The sequence below is a fragment of the Benincasa hispida genome, chromosome 8 (assembly GCF_009727055.1).
Source record: "Benincasa hispida cultivar B227 chromosome 8, ASM972705v1, whole genome shotgun sequence".
NCBI lineage: Eukaryota > Viridiplantae > Streptophyta > Magnoliopsida > Cucurbitales > Cucurbitaceae > Benincasa > Benincasa hispida.
Window position 1 is genome coordinate 43,568,892 of NC_052356.1, and position 16,015 is coordinate 43,584,906.

General features: G+C 28.9%; 1 protein-coding gene across 1 annotated transcript; it reads left to right on the top strand.

The window, feature by feature from the left end:
* Positions 1–6,037: 6,037 nt before the first annotated feature.
* LOC120084232 (heavy metal-associated isoprenylated plant protein 7-like) lies at positions 6,038–8,016 on the top strand. The gene is made up of 5 exons (XM_039040132.1): positions 6,038–6,269; positions 6,352–6,634; positions 6,742–6,947; positions 7,063–7,150; positions 7,304–8,016. Exons 1-5 carry the CDS (start codon positions 6,261–6,263, stop codon positions 7,744–7,746), a joined length of 1,029 nt encoding a protein of 342 aa, XP_038896060.1. The 5' UTR covers positions 6,038–6,260; the 3' UTR covers positions 7,747–8,016.
* Positions 8,017–16,015: the final 7,999 nt, after the last annotated feature.

A 16,015-nucleotide genomic window follows, 5' to 3' on the forward strand; every position in this document is an offset into this window, starting at 1 on the left:
AAGAAACAAACTTGTTTCATGGACCTTTTGAAAGTAAACTTGAAATTTTGGAAGTTTTAAAACAAAATTTAAAATTTAACCAATTTATTTATAGAAAAATATATATGGAAAATTAGAGTAAAAAAATATATGTGCAAGGTAGTTTGATTCCCCAACAGCCAATTGAGGATATGATCTGAAAATTGTGAGAAAAAAAGAGAGGAGTGAAATTGTGGGTTGATGATGATGATGATTTCAGAATTGAATAAATAAAAGTGGGTGCAGAGCAGAGACAGAGATACAGTAGTTTTTCTGTCTCGAGGTTTCATTTAAAACTATATAATCCCACGTTTTGTTCTCAACTTTAGTACGACCAAACAATATGGGATCCCATTGTTTTGCCCTCTGTTTTGTTCTTTCATTTCTTCACTCACCAACGCACATTTCTTATTATTATTTTTAATCTCTCTCTCTAGAGCAATGATTATAAAACTAATAGTAGTTGTTTTAAATATACATAGTTTCTAATTTGTTGATGTGGTTCGTTTCAAGTTGAGAGAGATTAATTTAGCTAAAGCATAATATATCGATGAGGGTGATGTGAACATCAACATATAGTTGGGATGCTGGGTCTAATCACTATTATTTTCTTTGTTTTACCACGATAAATTGGAAAGGCGAGAATTTGAATCTTTCATCTAAAAAAGATGTAAATATTTTGATTGTTGAACTATGTTTATGTTAACATATCTTTGTTGTATGATATTGTCAGAACAATGTATTGTAGTCAAAAGTAAATGAATTGACGAAGATGGTAAACAATTCAATTTTTAGGACTAAAATTTCTTCATTGTTGGGAGTTGATGTCATCCTTATTTTACTCAAAACTAAATGTCATCTTTATTTTGAGTTGATGTTAGATTATTTCTACATTATTCACATTTATATACAACTTTTAATCATTACTATTATAGTACATTGATGAAGATGTCAGTGTGAGTTTAGCTCAACGATAATTGCATAACTTTCCTTCTAGAGTTGGAGATTCGATTCCCTATTATTGCAATTGTTGTATTAAAAAATACGCATTAATAAAGACCTTTCATTTATATATGGCTAATTAAGATGGTAAGTGTAAGTCATTTCTAAAGGTCTAAGAAGAAAATGATGGAATGTAATTCGCTTGATATATTTCTTCTAGTAGTCTACATTTTATATACATTACAAGTGGTAAGATTACATTTAAATCAATTTTAAATTAGAGGCACAAATTAAGGAAAAAGGTTATGGAGTGATATTTGGGAATGATGATGTTGAAATATTTATACAGGAATATTCCCTAATACTTTCTGACCTGGAAAAACAATAAACTCTAGAAGGTAGGATTTTACTATTGACCTTTAGATCTTGAGGTCTATCTCACTTCTAGCTAATGGTTACATAACTATGTTGGTATTTTCAAAATGAATTGGAATTTAAGACGAGAAAGGGAAGTTGTAGGATAAGAATAACAAAATCTCTACCTATCTTTATAATGGTATCTTACCAATCGAGATAATTGTTTGGCCGAGAAACTTTATTTATATAAAAAAGATAATGAGACGAAATGCGTTGGAAAGAAAGGAAAAGATGCATGCTTGGATTGACGCAAAAAGAAAGGAACTTGGAAGTAGCAAAATGCAACAAGGAAATGAAAATCAAACCAAACATTTTCCAAATGGATGTGTAAAGACAATTTCATGTATTTTGATGAAAATAATATATAGTTGCGTTGGTTTATGTGTGTCATAAAAAAAAGAATAAAAGATCAAATTATTACAAACAATATGGACCACAGTTAAAAAGTTGAATGAACAAATATGAATAGATTTTTGAGGTGTAATGTAATGTTGCATTATTGCATCTGAGTTACTGCATCACATGCATATTCTTTAAGCTCCATACACATTTCGCTTTCTATATGGTCCTTCTTTTTTAATCCAAATTCCCCTTACATTTAAATCTCATAATTTTCTTTCACTTTCTCTTCATAATTTCCATTCATCAAACACAATTTTGAATTGAGGTTTGTTCCATGCTTATGGAATTCAAATATCATTATTTTTCTTCCGAGGATTTATAGATTTAGTAAAATTTTAATAACATATTGAAAACCTAATAATCAAAGTCTATAATACCCTTAAATACGTGAAAATAGCTTCTGTTACATACATTTCAAGTATCATATAGTGCATCAACATTCATTTAACATATATAGAAGTAGTAAATTATTGCATTATTTGTGTAGCAACATACATTTCATGTATAATATTGGGTATAGTCAATGTGTATTTTAGTAGTAAAATCAAGTATTTCATTGGTCTATCATTAGTAATAAATAATGATATATATCATAGGTATATCGATATTTATTTAAGATGCATTTTAGTAATCAAGGATCAAGTATATATAATTTGTTCATATGAAAATAAGGAGGAAAAATTCCAAATAATAATATAGAAAACATACATCCAATTTATTACCAATTACATTTTTAGTTTTTTTAACTTTGTAATTATTCTTATAGTTCGTGTTTATAAAATATTTTTTAGATAAAAAAAAAAATAGAAGCATGAATTAGAAGTAGAGAGAAGATTGTTAAAGAAAATAAGGAGGACAAATTTTCAACAAGAGGGACATCATAAAGAGATAAATTGAAGGTAGAAGTTAAGGTAGAGACAAAATTTAAACCCACGTACAAAAAGATAAGAAAGAGATAGGTTGGAGAGTCGTATAGAAATAAGACAAGAGTGTAAATTTGAAATCGAAAACATGAGAAAAATCGAATCGTGTGTATTGATTTAAACTCTACTTTTTAGCCACTCGATTTTCTACCATACAAAACTGGTGAATATGCGTATGTATCAAAATTTTATCCATTGTCAATTTTATTTGGCATCCTTTAAAATAAGAAGATGATTTGATTTTAGTTTTTGATATTTTTGAAAACAAAATAGAGTTATTCGAGTTCTTGTAACTTTAGTGTATTGGGAGCATGTAACATTTTATATTGGGAATCAAATGATACCTTATTACGAAGAAATTTACAATTGGAATATGAAAGTGGAGTATAAAGTATGTTGTAAAGTAAGTATTGGACATGATTACGTGGCATCGTATTTAAGAAAGTTCCGAAACAAGTAATCCTAGTTTTGGCCAGCACAGCACTTATCCCTAAAGCAAAATGGTGTCAATACTAAATTTTGCCCAATTTTCCATTTCAAAAACTGCCTCTACTGCCCCACCAATTTAACCCATACTTGGAAAAGTATTTTTAAACCAATTCATTACTTAATAAACTTTCCTCTCTCAATTCTGTTTCTTTTTGTCCTCTCCTTTCCACCCCTAATTTGAGACAAAATTATTTGACAACATCGCCAATAATATTTAAAAGAAATTTATAAAAATATCTTAACATTACATCCAATAGTCATTATACTACATACAAATTTTTAAATTCTCATTTCACAGTTACTATAAAATAGAAACAACGTAGTGGTCTCATTGTATGTATTTATTAATGTATATAAAATACCTTTTTATTCATGAGTTTAATTTCAAAATGATTATTTTCTTTTCTATATTCTAATTTACACTAATTTGAAATTTGGTTGCTCACGAGTAAATTAAGAGACGATTGCTTTTTTGGTGAAACGTAAAACGTAAATTAGTTGTGGTCAAGTTTTGCGTTGATCACGTTTTCTAAACCCAATCATCACAAAAACAACAACTACACTATTCACCATTGTGATTATTATTCCTCTATTTTCAGATTTATTTTAAAAACAATACTTTAAAAATATTTATGGAGTACTAGTTTTTTTTATTCTTTATTATTATTATTTTTTTTATAGTTTGAAAATGAGTAAATAATAAATAGGATAATTGTTTTAAATATTAAAACTGCAGTAACCCAAATAAATATAATAAACCTTAATTTAACTAGCTTTACTGCTGGATTTATATTTCATTTACCTTCTTATGTCTCTACAAATTTGAGAAAAATTTGGCACTCTTGCTTTTCTGATTGGTTTTTGGATGCAATAACCTCGTTGTGTTCTCCTCTACCCCTCTAAGCTTGATATTTTTCTGAAGTATTTGTTTCAAAAAATAAAATAATAAAATAATCTTTAATAACAGTAGCTAGTAATTAAATATTAGCTATTAAAATTAACTTACCTCAAATGTCGTAGGTACGTTTTGACGATAAAAAGATATGTGTCCTTCAATTTTATTATACTAATTTTTTTTTTTAAATAATTAAACATTGATTAAATATTTGATTTAATTTGTTAAAATAATTTGAAGAGAAACGCAAGATTCAAATAAATAGTAAAAAGATTTTCATTTGCTAGTTTTTTTTATCTACTTCTTTAAAAATTTACCTTGCAATTTTATTATTACTTTGGTGGTTTTTGTTGGCAAATGAAAAATTTTATTAATGTGATTTAAAATGGAATAAAACAAAAATAGCTACCAAATCAACAACAAAAATGTCAAAATTAATTTACAAGTAAAAGTTAGGATATAATTTGATATATTTTTTTTCTTCAAAATTAAATTAGACCCATTTGTTAATAATATTGATTTTAATTTTGTTTTTAAAAGAAATTTTACAATTGCCTTCCTAATACTTGAATTATGTTTTTTTTAGAATCTGACAAATTAGTGTTTTTCTTTCCAAAAAAATGTCAAAACTACACGTATTAATGGTGTGTATAAGTTTAATTTTAAAAAAAAAATAATAGAAAATAATAGTTATTAAATGAAACCTTAATAATTAGGCATTACAAATTCAGTTTTATGATTTGTAGAAAGTTATAATTTATCACATATGATTTGATAAATTTTTTGATAAATAGTTCCTACCATAATGACAATATATAAAGATTTTATTATGTCTTAAGACTATTTATAAAGATTTGTCAAACTATAAGGACTAAATTTTAATTTTTAAAGCTATAAAAACTAAAGCAACTTTCTCTAAATTATTAGAACAAAATATATAATTTAGTGCGTTAAAATCATATTTTGGTCTTTAAACTTCGAACATTGTTTTATTTTGATCTTTGAACTCTCGAAAACGTCCGTTTTAGCTCTTGAACTTTTACAAAAATGTTTATTTTTGTTCCTATAGTTAAGATTTTGTTAAATTTTTGGTGATTAAATATGTTTAAGAATGAAACTACACCTAGCATTGTTTGAGTAATATGAGAACGAGGTAAAATATCAACAACCAATTGGCCAAAACCGTGAATAACCAAAATCTTGGACACAAAATAACTTTTGAACTTTCCTATAGAAAAACGTTTTACCACCTAATTCTTAATTAAGATTCTAGATTTTTTTAGCACGATTAACTTATTTGACAATTAGTTATTTAAAAGTACAAATCATCTCATCATTATGTTGAGTTAACTTTTTAACTATGAAACACATATACTTCATGTGAGACAAATAATCCATATCGGACACGATATTTTTAGATACTTCTTAGATACGTATCTGACGAGCGATTTAATATATGTATTTTTACGCTTAATTTTTTTTAAAGAAAAAAGACAAACAACTCATCCAATCATTTTCAATCTAAAACTAGACAACCTATTTTTTTAAGCAATGTATCAGTATACTCATTTTTTAGAAATATATATTAAAATAATATATAAAAAATAGTATATCCTTCAATGTATCCGTATCATAGTTTTTTAAAAATTGATGGATCATCGTATCCATATCATGTAGTCGTATCTGTGTCTGTGGTTCATAGCTTCTTAATGATAAATGATAAAATAATCCATTTCTAAAAATTTATGGTGTAAAATGTATGTTTTTAAAATTTAGGAAGAAAAATAAAACATGATTGAAAGTTGGAGAATGAAAGTAGGATTTGAATGTAATTTAGGTTAATTTCAATTTAATGTTAAAAAAAAGGTTAGGAGTTAGGAGAAATGACAGAAATACCCAAAGTAAAGTGGGAAAAGGGAAGAGCATGAGAGGTGCAGAGCGCAGGCAGCATTTGGCTTAAAAATATGGCGTCTCGGTTGCATGTTCTCTTTATAAAACGACACCTCTCTCTTCTTCCTTTTCTTTATTATTATCATTATATTTTACTCTCATACTTCACCCACACTCTGCTCAGCGTCTTTTACATTACAATCTCTTCTCCCATTCACTAAACCCTCATTTCAAAGCCTTTCCTCTGCTTTCTCACTCTCTTTCTAATTTCACGCCCATCAACCATGGGAGAGGTGCCTTTCTCTCTATTCACCAAACCCCTCCATTCATTTCTCTCTCTTTCTCTTCTCATTTTTTTTTTCTGCGTTTGTTTAGGAGGAGAAGAAGCCAGACGAGAAGACAGTGCCCGTCGAGGAAATGGATGTTCAGAAACCACCGCCGGAGGATGTCAGTGTCAAGAAGAAGAAAGATGAAAATAAGCCATCGGAAAAATCTGCGCCGGATAAAGAGGAGAAGAAAACAGAGGATTCTAAGGATGGGGAGGAACCCACCAAGGAGCAAGCTCCACCGCTGCCTCCACCCGAGATTGTGCTTAAGGTTTACATGCATTGCGAAGGGTGTGCTCGGAAAGTTCGCCGTTGCCTCAGAGGCTTTGAAGGTAATCTCGATTTGAAAAGTAGAGGAAAGAGAGGGAAAAATGAGAGGGTTGTAATTGTAATTGTAATGGTTTTTTTTTTTTTTTTTTTTTCCTTTTGATTTTAATAGGGGTTGAAGATGTAATCACTGATTGCAAGACCCATAAAGTGGTTGTGAAAGGGGAAAAGGCGGATCCATTGAAGGTTTTGGATAGAGTACAGAGGAAGAGCCACAGGCAGGTGGAGCTTCTGTCTCCGATTCCAAAGCCACCGGCGCCGGAGGAATCGAAACCGGAGGAGAAAGAGAAGCCCAAACCTGAAGAGAAGAAAGAAGAGGTACAACTACACATCGGAACACACCAAGACACCTTATTTATTAATACAACCCCGCTGGTTTTTGCTCTGTTTCTGAAAATCAAACTTTATTCTCTTTTGATGTTGCAATGTGCAGCCTCAGGTCGTGACAGTGGTATTAAGAGTTCATATGCACTGCGAAGCCTGTGCTCAAGAAATCAAAAAGCGCATATTGAGAATGAAAGGTTTCACTTCATTTTCACCCCTTAAACTCAAATTTAGAGCATCGAATCCAACTTGGAATCTCAAAGAATATATTATTTATAGATCCCTTTAAACAATGGATTCCCAAATCAGATCCAATTCTTAAACTTAAAAAAAAAACAAAATGGTTGCAGGGGTGGATGCAGTGGAGGCAGATCTGAAAGGGTCACAAGTTTCAGTGACGGGCGTTTTCGACCCACCAAAGCTTGTGGATTATGTGCACAAAAGAACTGGAAAACACGCTGTGATAGTGAAGACAGACCCAGAAAAGAAAGAAAAAGAAGCAGAGGCCAAAGAAGCCAAAGAAGAAAAGCCAAATGAAGAAAGTGTGAAAGAGAAGAAGGGCGATGACGGCGGCGAGAGCAAAGAGGGCAAGAAAGAAGCAGAGGGTGGCGGCGGCGGCGGTGGTGGTGAGGCCAAAGCCACCGTAGAAGTGGTGCCGGAAGAAACGATATTGGTGGAATTGAAAAAGAATGAATATTATCAACATTACCCACAAAGGTACGCCATGGAAATGTACGCGTATCCACCCCAGATTTTCAGTGATGAAAATCCTAATGCATGTTGTGTCATGTGAATGTAAAAAACTTTAAGAACATTCATTCAAGGGTTTCAGAAAAAAGAAAAGAAAAAAAAAGAGAAGAAATTAGAGTGGGGGAGGGAGCTGGAATTACTACTGAAATATGCTCTCTAAAAAAATTATGGTCTCTACAGAAAAGGCTGTAGAATTTTGCTGGGGATTGTAATTTTTCTTTTTATTTATTATTTTTTTTTTTTAGCTGTTTTGGAAAAATGGGGATGTAAAATAATGATATCGAATAATATTTGTCATATAAAATTTGAAAAATCTGTGAAGGATGTTACATAATTCATATGTTGTTATATATATATAATTTAGTATTTGTCTTGTGTGGGTGGGGGTTATGGGCGGTTAGATGTGTTATATCTGTATGAAGGAAAATTTGAGCCAAATGTTCACTACTTCTAGAAGTCGTTTTAGATGTTTAATATTTGAAATTTGAAACTATATGTTTTTTTTAAAAAAAATTTATGAAAATAATTAAATGTAGTTTTGTGAGTAAAAGAAGAGAGATGGGAATGTTAATGTGAGTGGGGACATAGTGGGGGATGGAATGCCTTTCCATACAAAGTACAATGGCTACTAGTGCTATGTTAGGGTCCCCTTTTAGGGGATGACTAGAAAATATAACCTTTATAAAAAGAAAAAAAAAAAGAAGTAATTTTAGTTATTGGGAAGAATAGAATACCCTTTTCATTTCATCCCTATATTTTGTTAAATTCTAGTTTTCTAGATTTTAAAAAAATTGAATTTTAAAACTTAATAAAAATTTAGATTTAAGAAAATGTGAATAAATGGAATTTTAATTTTGATAAGAAGTGCGTTGGAACTCTACCATCATATTTTTTGACCAAAGGCTTTTTTTGCTCAAAAACTTTGCCTTTCTAATCTTTAATGGAGTTGTTCCCAAGAGTGGTTTTATTGGGAATATATTTCTGTTGTTTCTTCCCCAAACTCAGAACCTCAGAAAATGTAACGTCACTTATACAACCCTCCACAATCAACAAACTGTATATATATATAATTAATATTACAAAATTTAATTGAACTTCAGGGTTGTATTAATTTAATGTTAAATTAATGATCAGATCCATTTAAATCTTGAATTTACAATATTCTTAATTGTATCAATTGAGACTTGCATAATTGAATCAATTAAAAATAATCTTTGGTTTTAGGATCAAATTGATATAATCTTCAAATTCAACGTTAAAACTGATATAATTATAGGATTTAAATTGATATTTATCTATTTATTTTATTTAAAAATTGGGTTGACACGAGATATGTGACGTTTGAAGAAGAATGAAGGAAAAAAATGAGAGTTTGAAAAGGCTTTCATATAAAACAAAATTAAAAAGGATAAGGTTTAATTTTGATATAAATTTGAAGTAAAAAAGTCAGTGCCATTTTGTTGATTCCAACTTAATTCTTTCACAACTTTATCTCAAATATGACTTCACACCCACTTTATTTCCATCTCATTATCTCCCCCTTTTTTCACCTTCTAATATCAATAATACCAATTTTCTAATTTTCTAAATTCATTTAGAGAGGAAAAAAAAAGAAGAAAAAAAAAAGGTTCAAAATTTCTTTTCCTCGCTCTCTAATTTTTTTTTTTTTCGTTTTGTTCTCGTTATACAGAAAATCAGGAAAAACTTATTTTGAAAATTCATATTAAATCACATTTAAGTGCAATTTTTAGGTTGGTGTGGCACTGTTCATCATAATGTATATCCATTGTCTCATCACCAATTAGATTTACCTTATTATCAACAATGGCATAACTATTAATTAAAGTAACTTTTTGAACTAAAAAAAAAAAAAGAAAGAAAGAAATAAAACTTTGTTTTTCAGAAATGAAAATTAGAAAAAAAAACAAATTGTATTTACATCACTCTGCGCGCTATTGAATTATTTTCTAAATTATTGAACAACATTTTGATCAGTAGAGTTCATTATTGTACTACCGGTAAAGTGGCATTAAGTAAATATATTTATATTTTGGGGTGCCTTTGAATGAAATAATAAATAATAATAATACTAATAATCTCTTAATAATAATTGAATCCCCTCAAAAAAATAACATGATGAAAGAAATAAATAGCTTGATACCTAAAAGGATATTGGCTTTAGCACATGCAATTGCTTAGCTTTTTGGTGATGTATAATTTTTGAAAGTGGACTATGGAGGGCTGTGCCAACAGACAACGGTACAATTAATTCAAAAACTTAATAATAATAATAACAATATACTGTTATTATTATTATTATTATTATGTCCCTTTTTCAAATATTATTAATATGATTTTGAAACAAAAAAATATATTATTATTAGGAAACATTTTAATTTTATTTTTCTTCAGAAACTTATGGGCCTTCTTGCTCTTCTGCATCAGATTCCACCCTCACATGCTCCTTTCCATCGTAACACTTTTTTTTTTCTTTTTCTTTTTAATGGACTCCATTTATTTAATTAAATGGATTTTTTAATTCTTTTTTTTACTATCTTTGGAACTTGTTATGTTTCATGTCCAAACAAAAGCTTATGTACCTTTTTTGGTGTAAAATATTGGAAAACTATTGAAAAGTTAAACATTCTTTAATTATTATTTTTCACATTATTCCATGCTTTATTATTTTATTAATGTTTCTTAGCTTGACCATCATGGATTGAAAAACCTCTACACTATTTTCGTACGTATAAATAGAAAAAATCACAAAGCAATTAAAAGAAAACAATAAAACTAGAAATTCAAGAATTGTCGTGGAAAACTCCTAATTGGAGAAAAATCACGACCCATTAAAAAAAATTTCCTATGTAAAAAATTGTTACAATCAGACAAATAATTCTCTCTCCGATCCCAATTACAATAATATTCTCTCAAAGCTTACACTACTCGTACTCTTTAATCCCTCTCAAATTAGAGAATACAAAAAGGAATTTAATTAGAGTTAACACGCTTTAAGATTAAAGTGTTTCTAACTAAGACAATTTAAAATAAAAAATAGACTCATTTTATAGTATTTGGAGTTTAGCAACATTTTTATTATGGGATAACCACTCTTCTAATATTATGTTTGAACCTAATGTTATTTACTCATTGATTTTAAGATAAAACCTTAAGTTATTTAAACATAGAATAATGTAAAACATATATTATGTATGTATACTTTTTGTTTATATCTACGTGACTGTGTGCTTTTGAATTCTTTTTGAAATATTCAAATTAACGTGGTTGTTGTGCTTACTTATATAATTCGGTTATTAAAATACTATTTTTATTTATGCATATATATATATATATTTTATTTTGATACATATCAAAATGTCTGTTTTTTAGTATCATACTTTTTAACAATAGATCATTTTAGTCAATTTATTTTCATTCATATTATTTTAATCAAAATTTTAAAACTATATTCCATTAAAATTCCAAAAATGTAGCAGTAAATTATCGTTAAATAGTTCCACTGTTAACAAATGAATTTGAGAGATTCATTGTGATAACATATGAAATGAAATGAGATTATGTTCAATTCCTTTGAAAATGTGGGTATCACGACCTTTTCAAAAGTAGAAAGATTCGAAGCTAAGACCAAAATAAAAAAGGGGGAAGACATTTGGAAATGCAATTTGGCCAAGTTGAGCAATATAACATAATTAAAGTGGATAGCTATGTTTATCAACAAACTGGTAGCTATGGATGGTGGAATTCTATAGAGGAATGAATGCGAGTGGAATTTTGGATGATCAAGTCAAATTTGGAATCTGATTTTGATTTCATATTTCACCTTGTTTAGTGGAATTCATAAGAAATTTACCACAAATTATCTACCTTTTGCTCGACAATTTATGTCACTTTGATAACAATTTTATTTTTCAATTTATGTTGGTTCATTATGTACTTATTTATACTCTGAGATCTTTCATGGATCTTACAACGCTCTTCCATGAGTCCTGTAAGAATCACTTGTAGGTCCTCCAGAATCCTTTATAGTTCATGTAGAGATCTTTCAAGATCCTCTATGTGACTCTTAAGTCCCTCCATGGATCTTATAGAGGTCTTCCATGGGTCCTTCAAGTCTTCTATATGACTCTTAGGTCGTTCATGGATATTACTAAGCTCTCTCATGGATCATCTAAACCTCCACTATACTCGATCCTCCATTTGACTCTTAAGTTCTTCATAGTATTACTGGTTCTCCCGTGGATCCACTAAGCCTACATTAGGCTCCATCATTTTTTATCTGAGCTACTTCTAAACTATTTCATGGGTCTTTTGAGTTATCATTAAATTCCCCATGAGTTCTCTTAGGGTATGTTTGGCCCAAGGAGTTGTGAACTAATAGTTGGGAAATAGAGTTGTCAACTAGACTCCTTGTTTGGTCAAAGGAATTGACATACCCCACTACCAAAAAATATCAATTTTATATCTTATCAACTTCTTACACTATACGCCCAGGAGTTCGTAACTCCTTACTAAACTTTATAACTCGTTACTCCTCACTATTCCACTCCTACCTCAAACACTCTCAATTACTTCTAAACTCCCCCATGGGTTTTCTGAGTGCTCTCCCATGGGTTCTTTGAGCTATCACTAAGCTCTTCTTGGGTTTTCTAAGCTACCTCTAATCTCTTTCATGGGTCATCTGGACTACCTCTAAACTCTCTCATGAGTCATTGGGACTACCACTAAGCATCACATGGGTTCTATGAGTTACCGCTCCCCATTGGTCTTTTAAGCTACCTCTAAGCTCCCTTATGAGTCCTTAAAGCTTTCTCTAGCTACTTCATGAGTTATCTGAGCTACATTTATAAATAGCTTTTCTCTCTCTCTAGACTCTCAATCTTGACTTATCTCGGTAAATCTATCTATAACAAACGAGACATTTGTCTACTAGTGATAAGACATGCCATGTTGCTTAAAGTCTAAAGTTCCATAAATTCTAACCCCATTTGAACTGATTTTCAAATGCATTTGAGGAATGGCTTGTTAAAACATGTCACGTTGCTCAATATCCAAAGTTCTCTGATAACTATATTCTTACTGAACTAATTAATCGACTTTGATTCAAGAAAATGTACATAAAGTTTGGGTCTCTTTTGTTGTTATTTTTGGGGTTGGGATAAGAAAGCTGCATGTGGTGGGTGCGACTGCCGACTGCAAGAGGCATGCGAGAGGACTACAATATTCCAAGATAGAGGGCTCCACAAATGTGAGAATAAATAGAATATAATGCCCAATTTTTCTTTTATTTTAATATTTCCTCAGATTTTGTTCTTTCATTCCAAAAGTGAAAAGAAAGTTTAAAAAATCTTTGTTAACTTTTCATAACAAGTTGGTTTTTAATTTTTATGATTACGGCCTACAAAAACAATTCTCACCTGGTAGTTATTTTGTTTTTATTTTTTTTAATAGATCTTTTGAAATTTCAAATTATATTTAGGATACAATCAATTGAAATTATTTGTTTTATTATCTATTTTTTTTCTTTTAATTGAATTTTCTTTTTGGTAATAGAAATTCAATCATGAGCATGTTATGGAGAGTGAGCCTAATGCTTAGTTGTCAATTGCCGCGCAAGATTATCCTTTACTTTAGGTGCAAACAAAATTTTATATTCACTCAGAAAAGGAGAGATATGTTGTTTTTAAATATAAATAAATGAATCAAAATATTTATAAAATATATAAACGTCTATGATTGATAATTCTAAAATTTTATTATATATTGTAAATATTTTCAACAGTTTTACCATTTGAGTTAATTTCCCTACATAATATATAAGTTAGAAGAATTATCTCTCCAATGACAATTACTTATTTTTAAAATAGACAATATCATATTATTGGACAAGGTCTCTTATCTTTATTAGCTTAGTAACTAATAAATATTGAGTGTTACCTTTAAAAGAGAAACCGTTACATAATTTTTTTTTTATTAGAGTCACATAAAAGACAATTTGATCCACATTATGAATTATGTTTTATGTTTTGAGATTAACTCACTTCAACAAATTTAATTTAATAGGTTATTAATTTTAAAATGTTAAATTATACAAAATATCCTTAAATTTTGTATTTTGTGTTAAAAATACACCTTAATATTTTTGTTTTAAAAAGTCCTCTTGAACTTTTAAAAGTATAAAAAAATATCATTCGACTTTTAAAAAATTTAAAAATATTCTTAATGTTAGTATATGAACAGAAACTTAGTATCTCGTTGGAAAAGATAAACTCTGAAATATATATTTTTTAAAAAAGTAAAAAAAAAAATATTCATATTATTAGTCTAGTGGTAAATTTGTTTGAAGTTTTTTGAGTTTGCAAAGATCCAAATTTATAAAATAATTCATATAGATATTCTTATTTTTTTATATAAATACTTTCATTTTCCTCTCATTTTTCTGATCCTTGCATCAGTTTGCTCAGCAACCAAAACCTTAAGTTAAAACGTAAAATGCCATGAAACTTGACAAAATTTCAAAATCAAAATCTCCTCTTTAATATATCACAACAATATTAACTAGTCAAATACAAAAAAAAAAAAAAAAAAAAAGTATTTTGCTTTTAACACATGGTTAGGTATTGACATACAACCTTGTTAAACATTTAAATCCAAAGATCCATTGGTTCTTCAATTAATTTTTCTCTTTTATTTCTTTTTTGGTCTATATACCTCAACTGAAATTGATAATTTTATTTATTTATTTCAAATAACCGAATGATACATATTAACATAAAGTAGAGTAATAGGGTATCATAGAAGAGAAAGGAAGAAAAATAGGAAAAATAGAGAAGTAAAATAGTATTAACAATTTTTGTTGAAATACTAACGTTAAGAAAAATTTTGAATATTTTAAAAAATTATTTTTTAAATCTAAATGTAATTTTGAAACTTTTGAAAGTGTATTATTTTTACACAAAACAGTAAGAGAAAATTTGACCCACGAATTTGTTAAATTGATATAAACAACTCAATTTCAATATTTAATATTATTGAAACTTGCATAAATCACCGGTCAGTAACTTCAAAATTTGAATTTATTTTTTATTTTTTATATTTATCGAGAAATTCTATATTGGAATCTATTTTATAACGTAAACTTATTAAGTGTATTATTATTGACACGTAGTACAAAGTTTTTAGGGAATAATTGGTATAAATTAGGGATTTTAGAATGATAGTTTGGAAGTTGGAAGCGTAAAAGGGTTAATTGATTTTGATTAATCCAGATCAGCAGGCTGACACATAAAGTGGGGTCCATGTCCTGATGGGCTTCGTATAACTTATTTTGATGTCCTTGAAACGCAAGAGTATTAGTTATTGACCCTATTTTGATTTGATATTATGTGGAGGCTGGGTGTGACGTGGATCCTGAATGTATTATTTATTTGTTCAAGTGTAAAATAAAGAAGATACTGAACCCTGATCCGAGATCTACACTACACTGACACATCCCCCTTTTTCTTCTTTCACTCTTCATTCCAAAATATTCCATCCATTATTACATTACAAATTGCTGACTCACCACTCACCCCAATTGGGATCAACATTACTCTTAAAACATAATAATCTTTATACAATGGCGGAGGCTTTGGGTAGTTTGGTAATTTCAATGTTTGATGAAGTGGCGGGTCCCACATTTCATATGTCGGTTGCCGAAACCCACGTGACTACCCTCTCTTTTTAAGTTTTAAGTTTTGAACAATCTCTCTTTTTTTTCCTTACTAGGTCGATTTTGGGTTCGCTTTTAAATTTTCTTTTTCGCTTTTTTTTTTTCTTCAAATTATAATTATAAACAAAACAACATGCTGAAATTAATCTTTTCCTCGCTTCTTGTGCAATGGCCTGCCCTTTGCAGTTTGCACGCACCGACTCCTTACGGCTTCTTTAATATATATATATATATATTTAATCAATTTGTACTTTTTGAATAAATATAATTTATATCTTTTTAATCATAACATTATTACAAAATATAATTGATACTACTAAATTATTTATATGATTCGAGTATGATTTAATCACAACAATTTTACATTATAATAATGTAATTTAAAACTGTATATTCAATTCATTATTCCATTCTTTTACAAAAATTTAAACGATATTTAAAATGTTGGAGATTTTTCAATATTTTTTTATACTTAATTATATGTTAAGTTGTTACATTATGATTTAAAAATTCAAAGAAACATGAACATCGTTTAATTGAGGTAAAATATATATTATCCATCAAAGATCAAAGGTTTATTTTT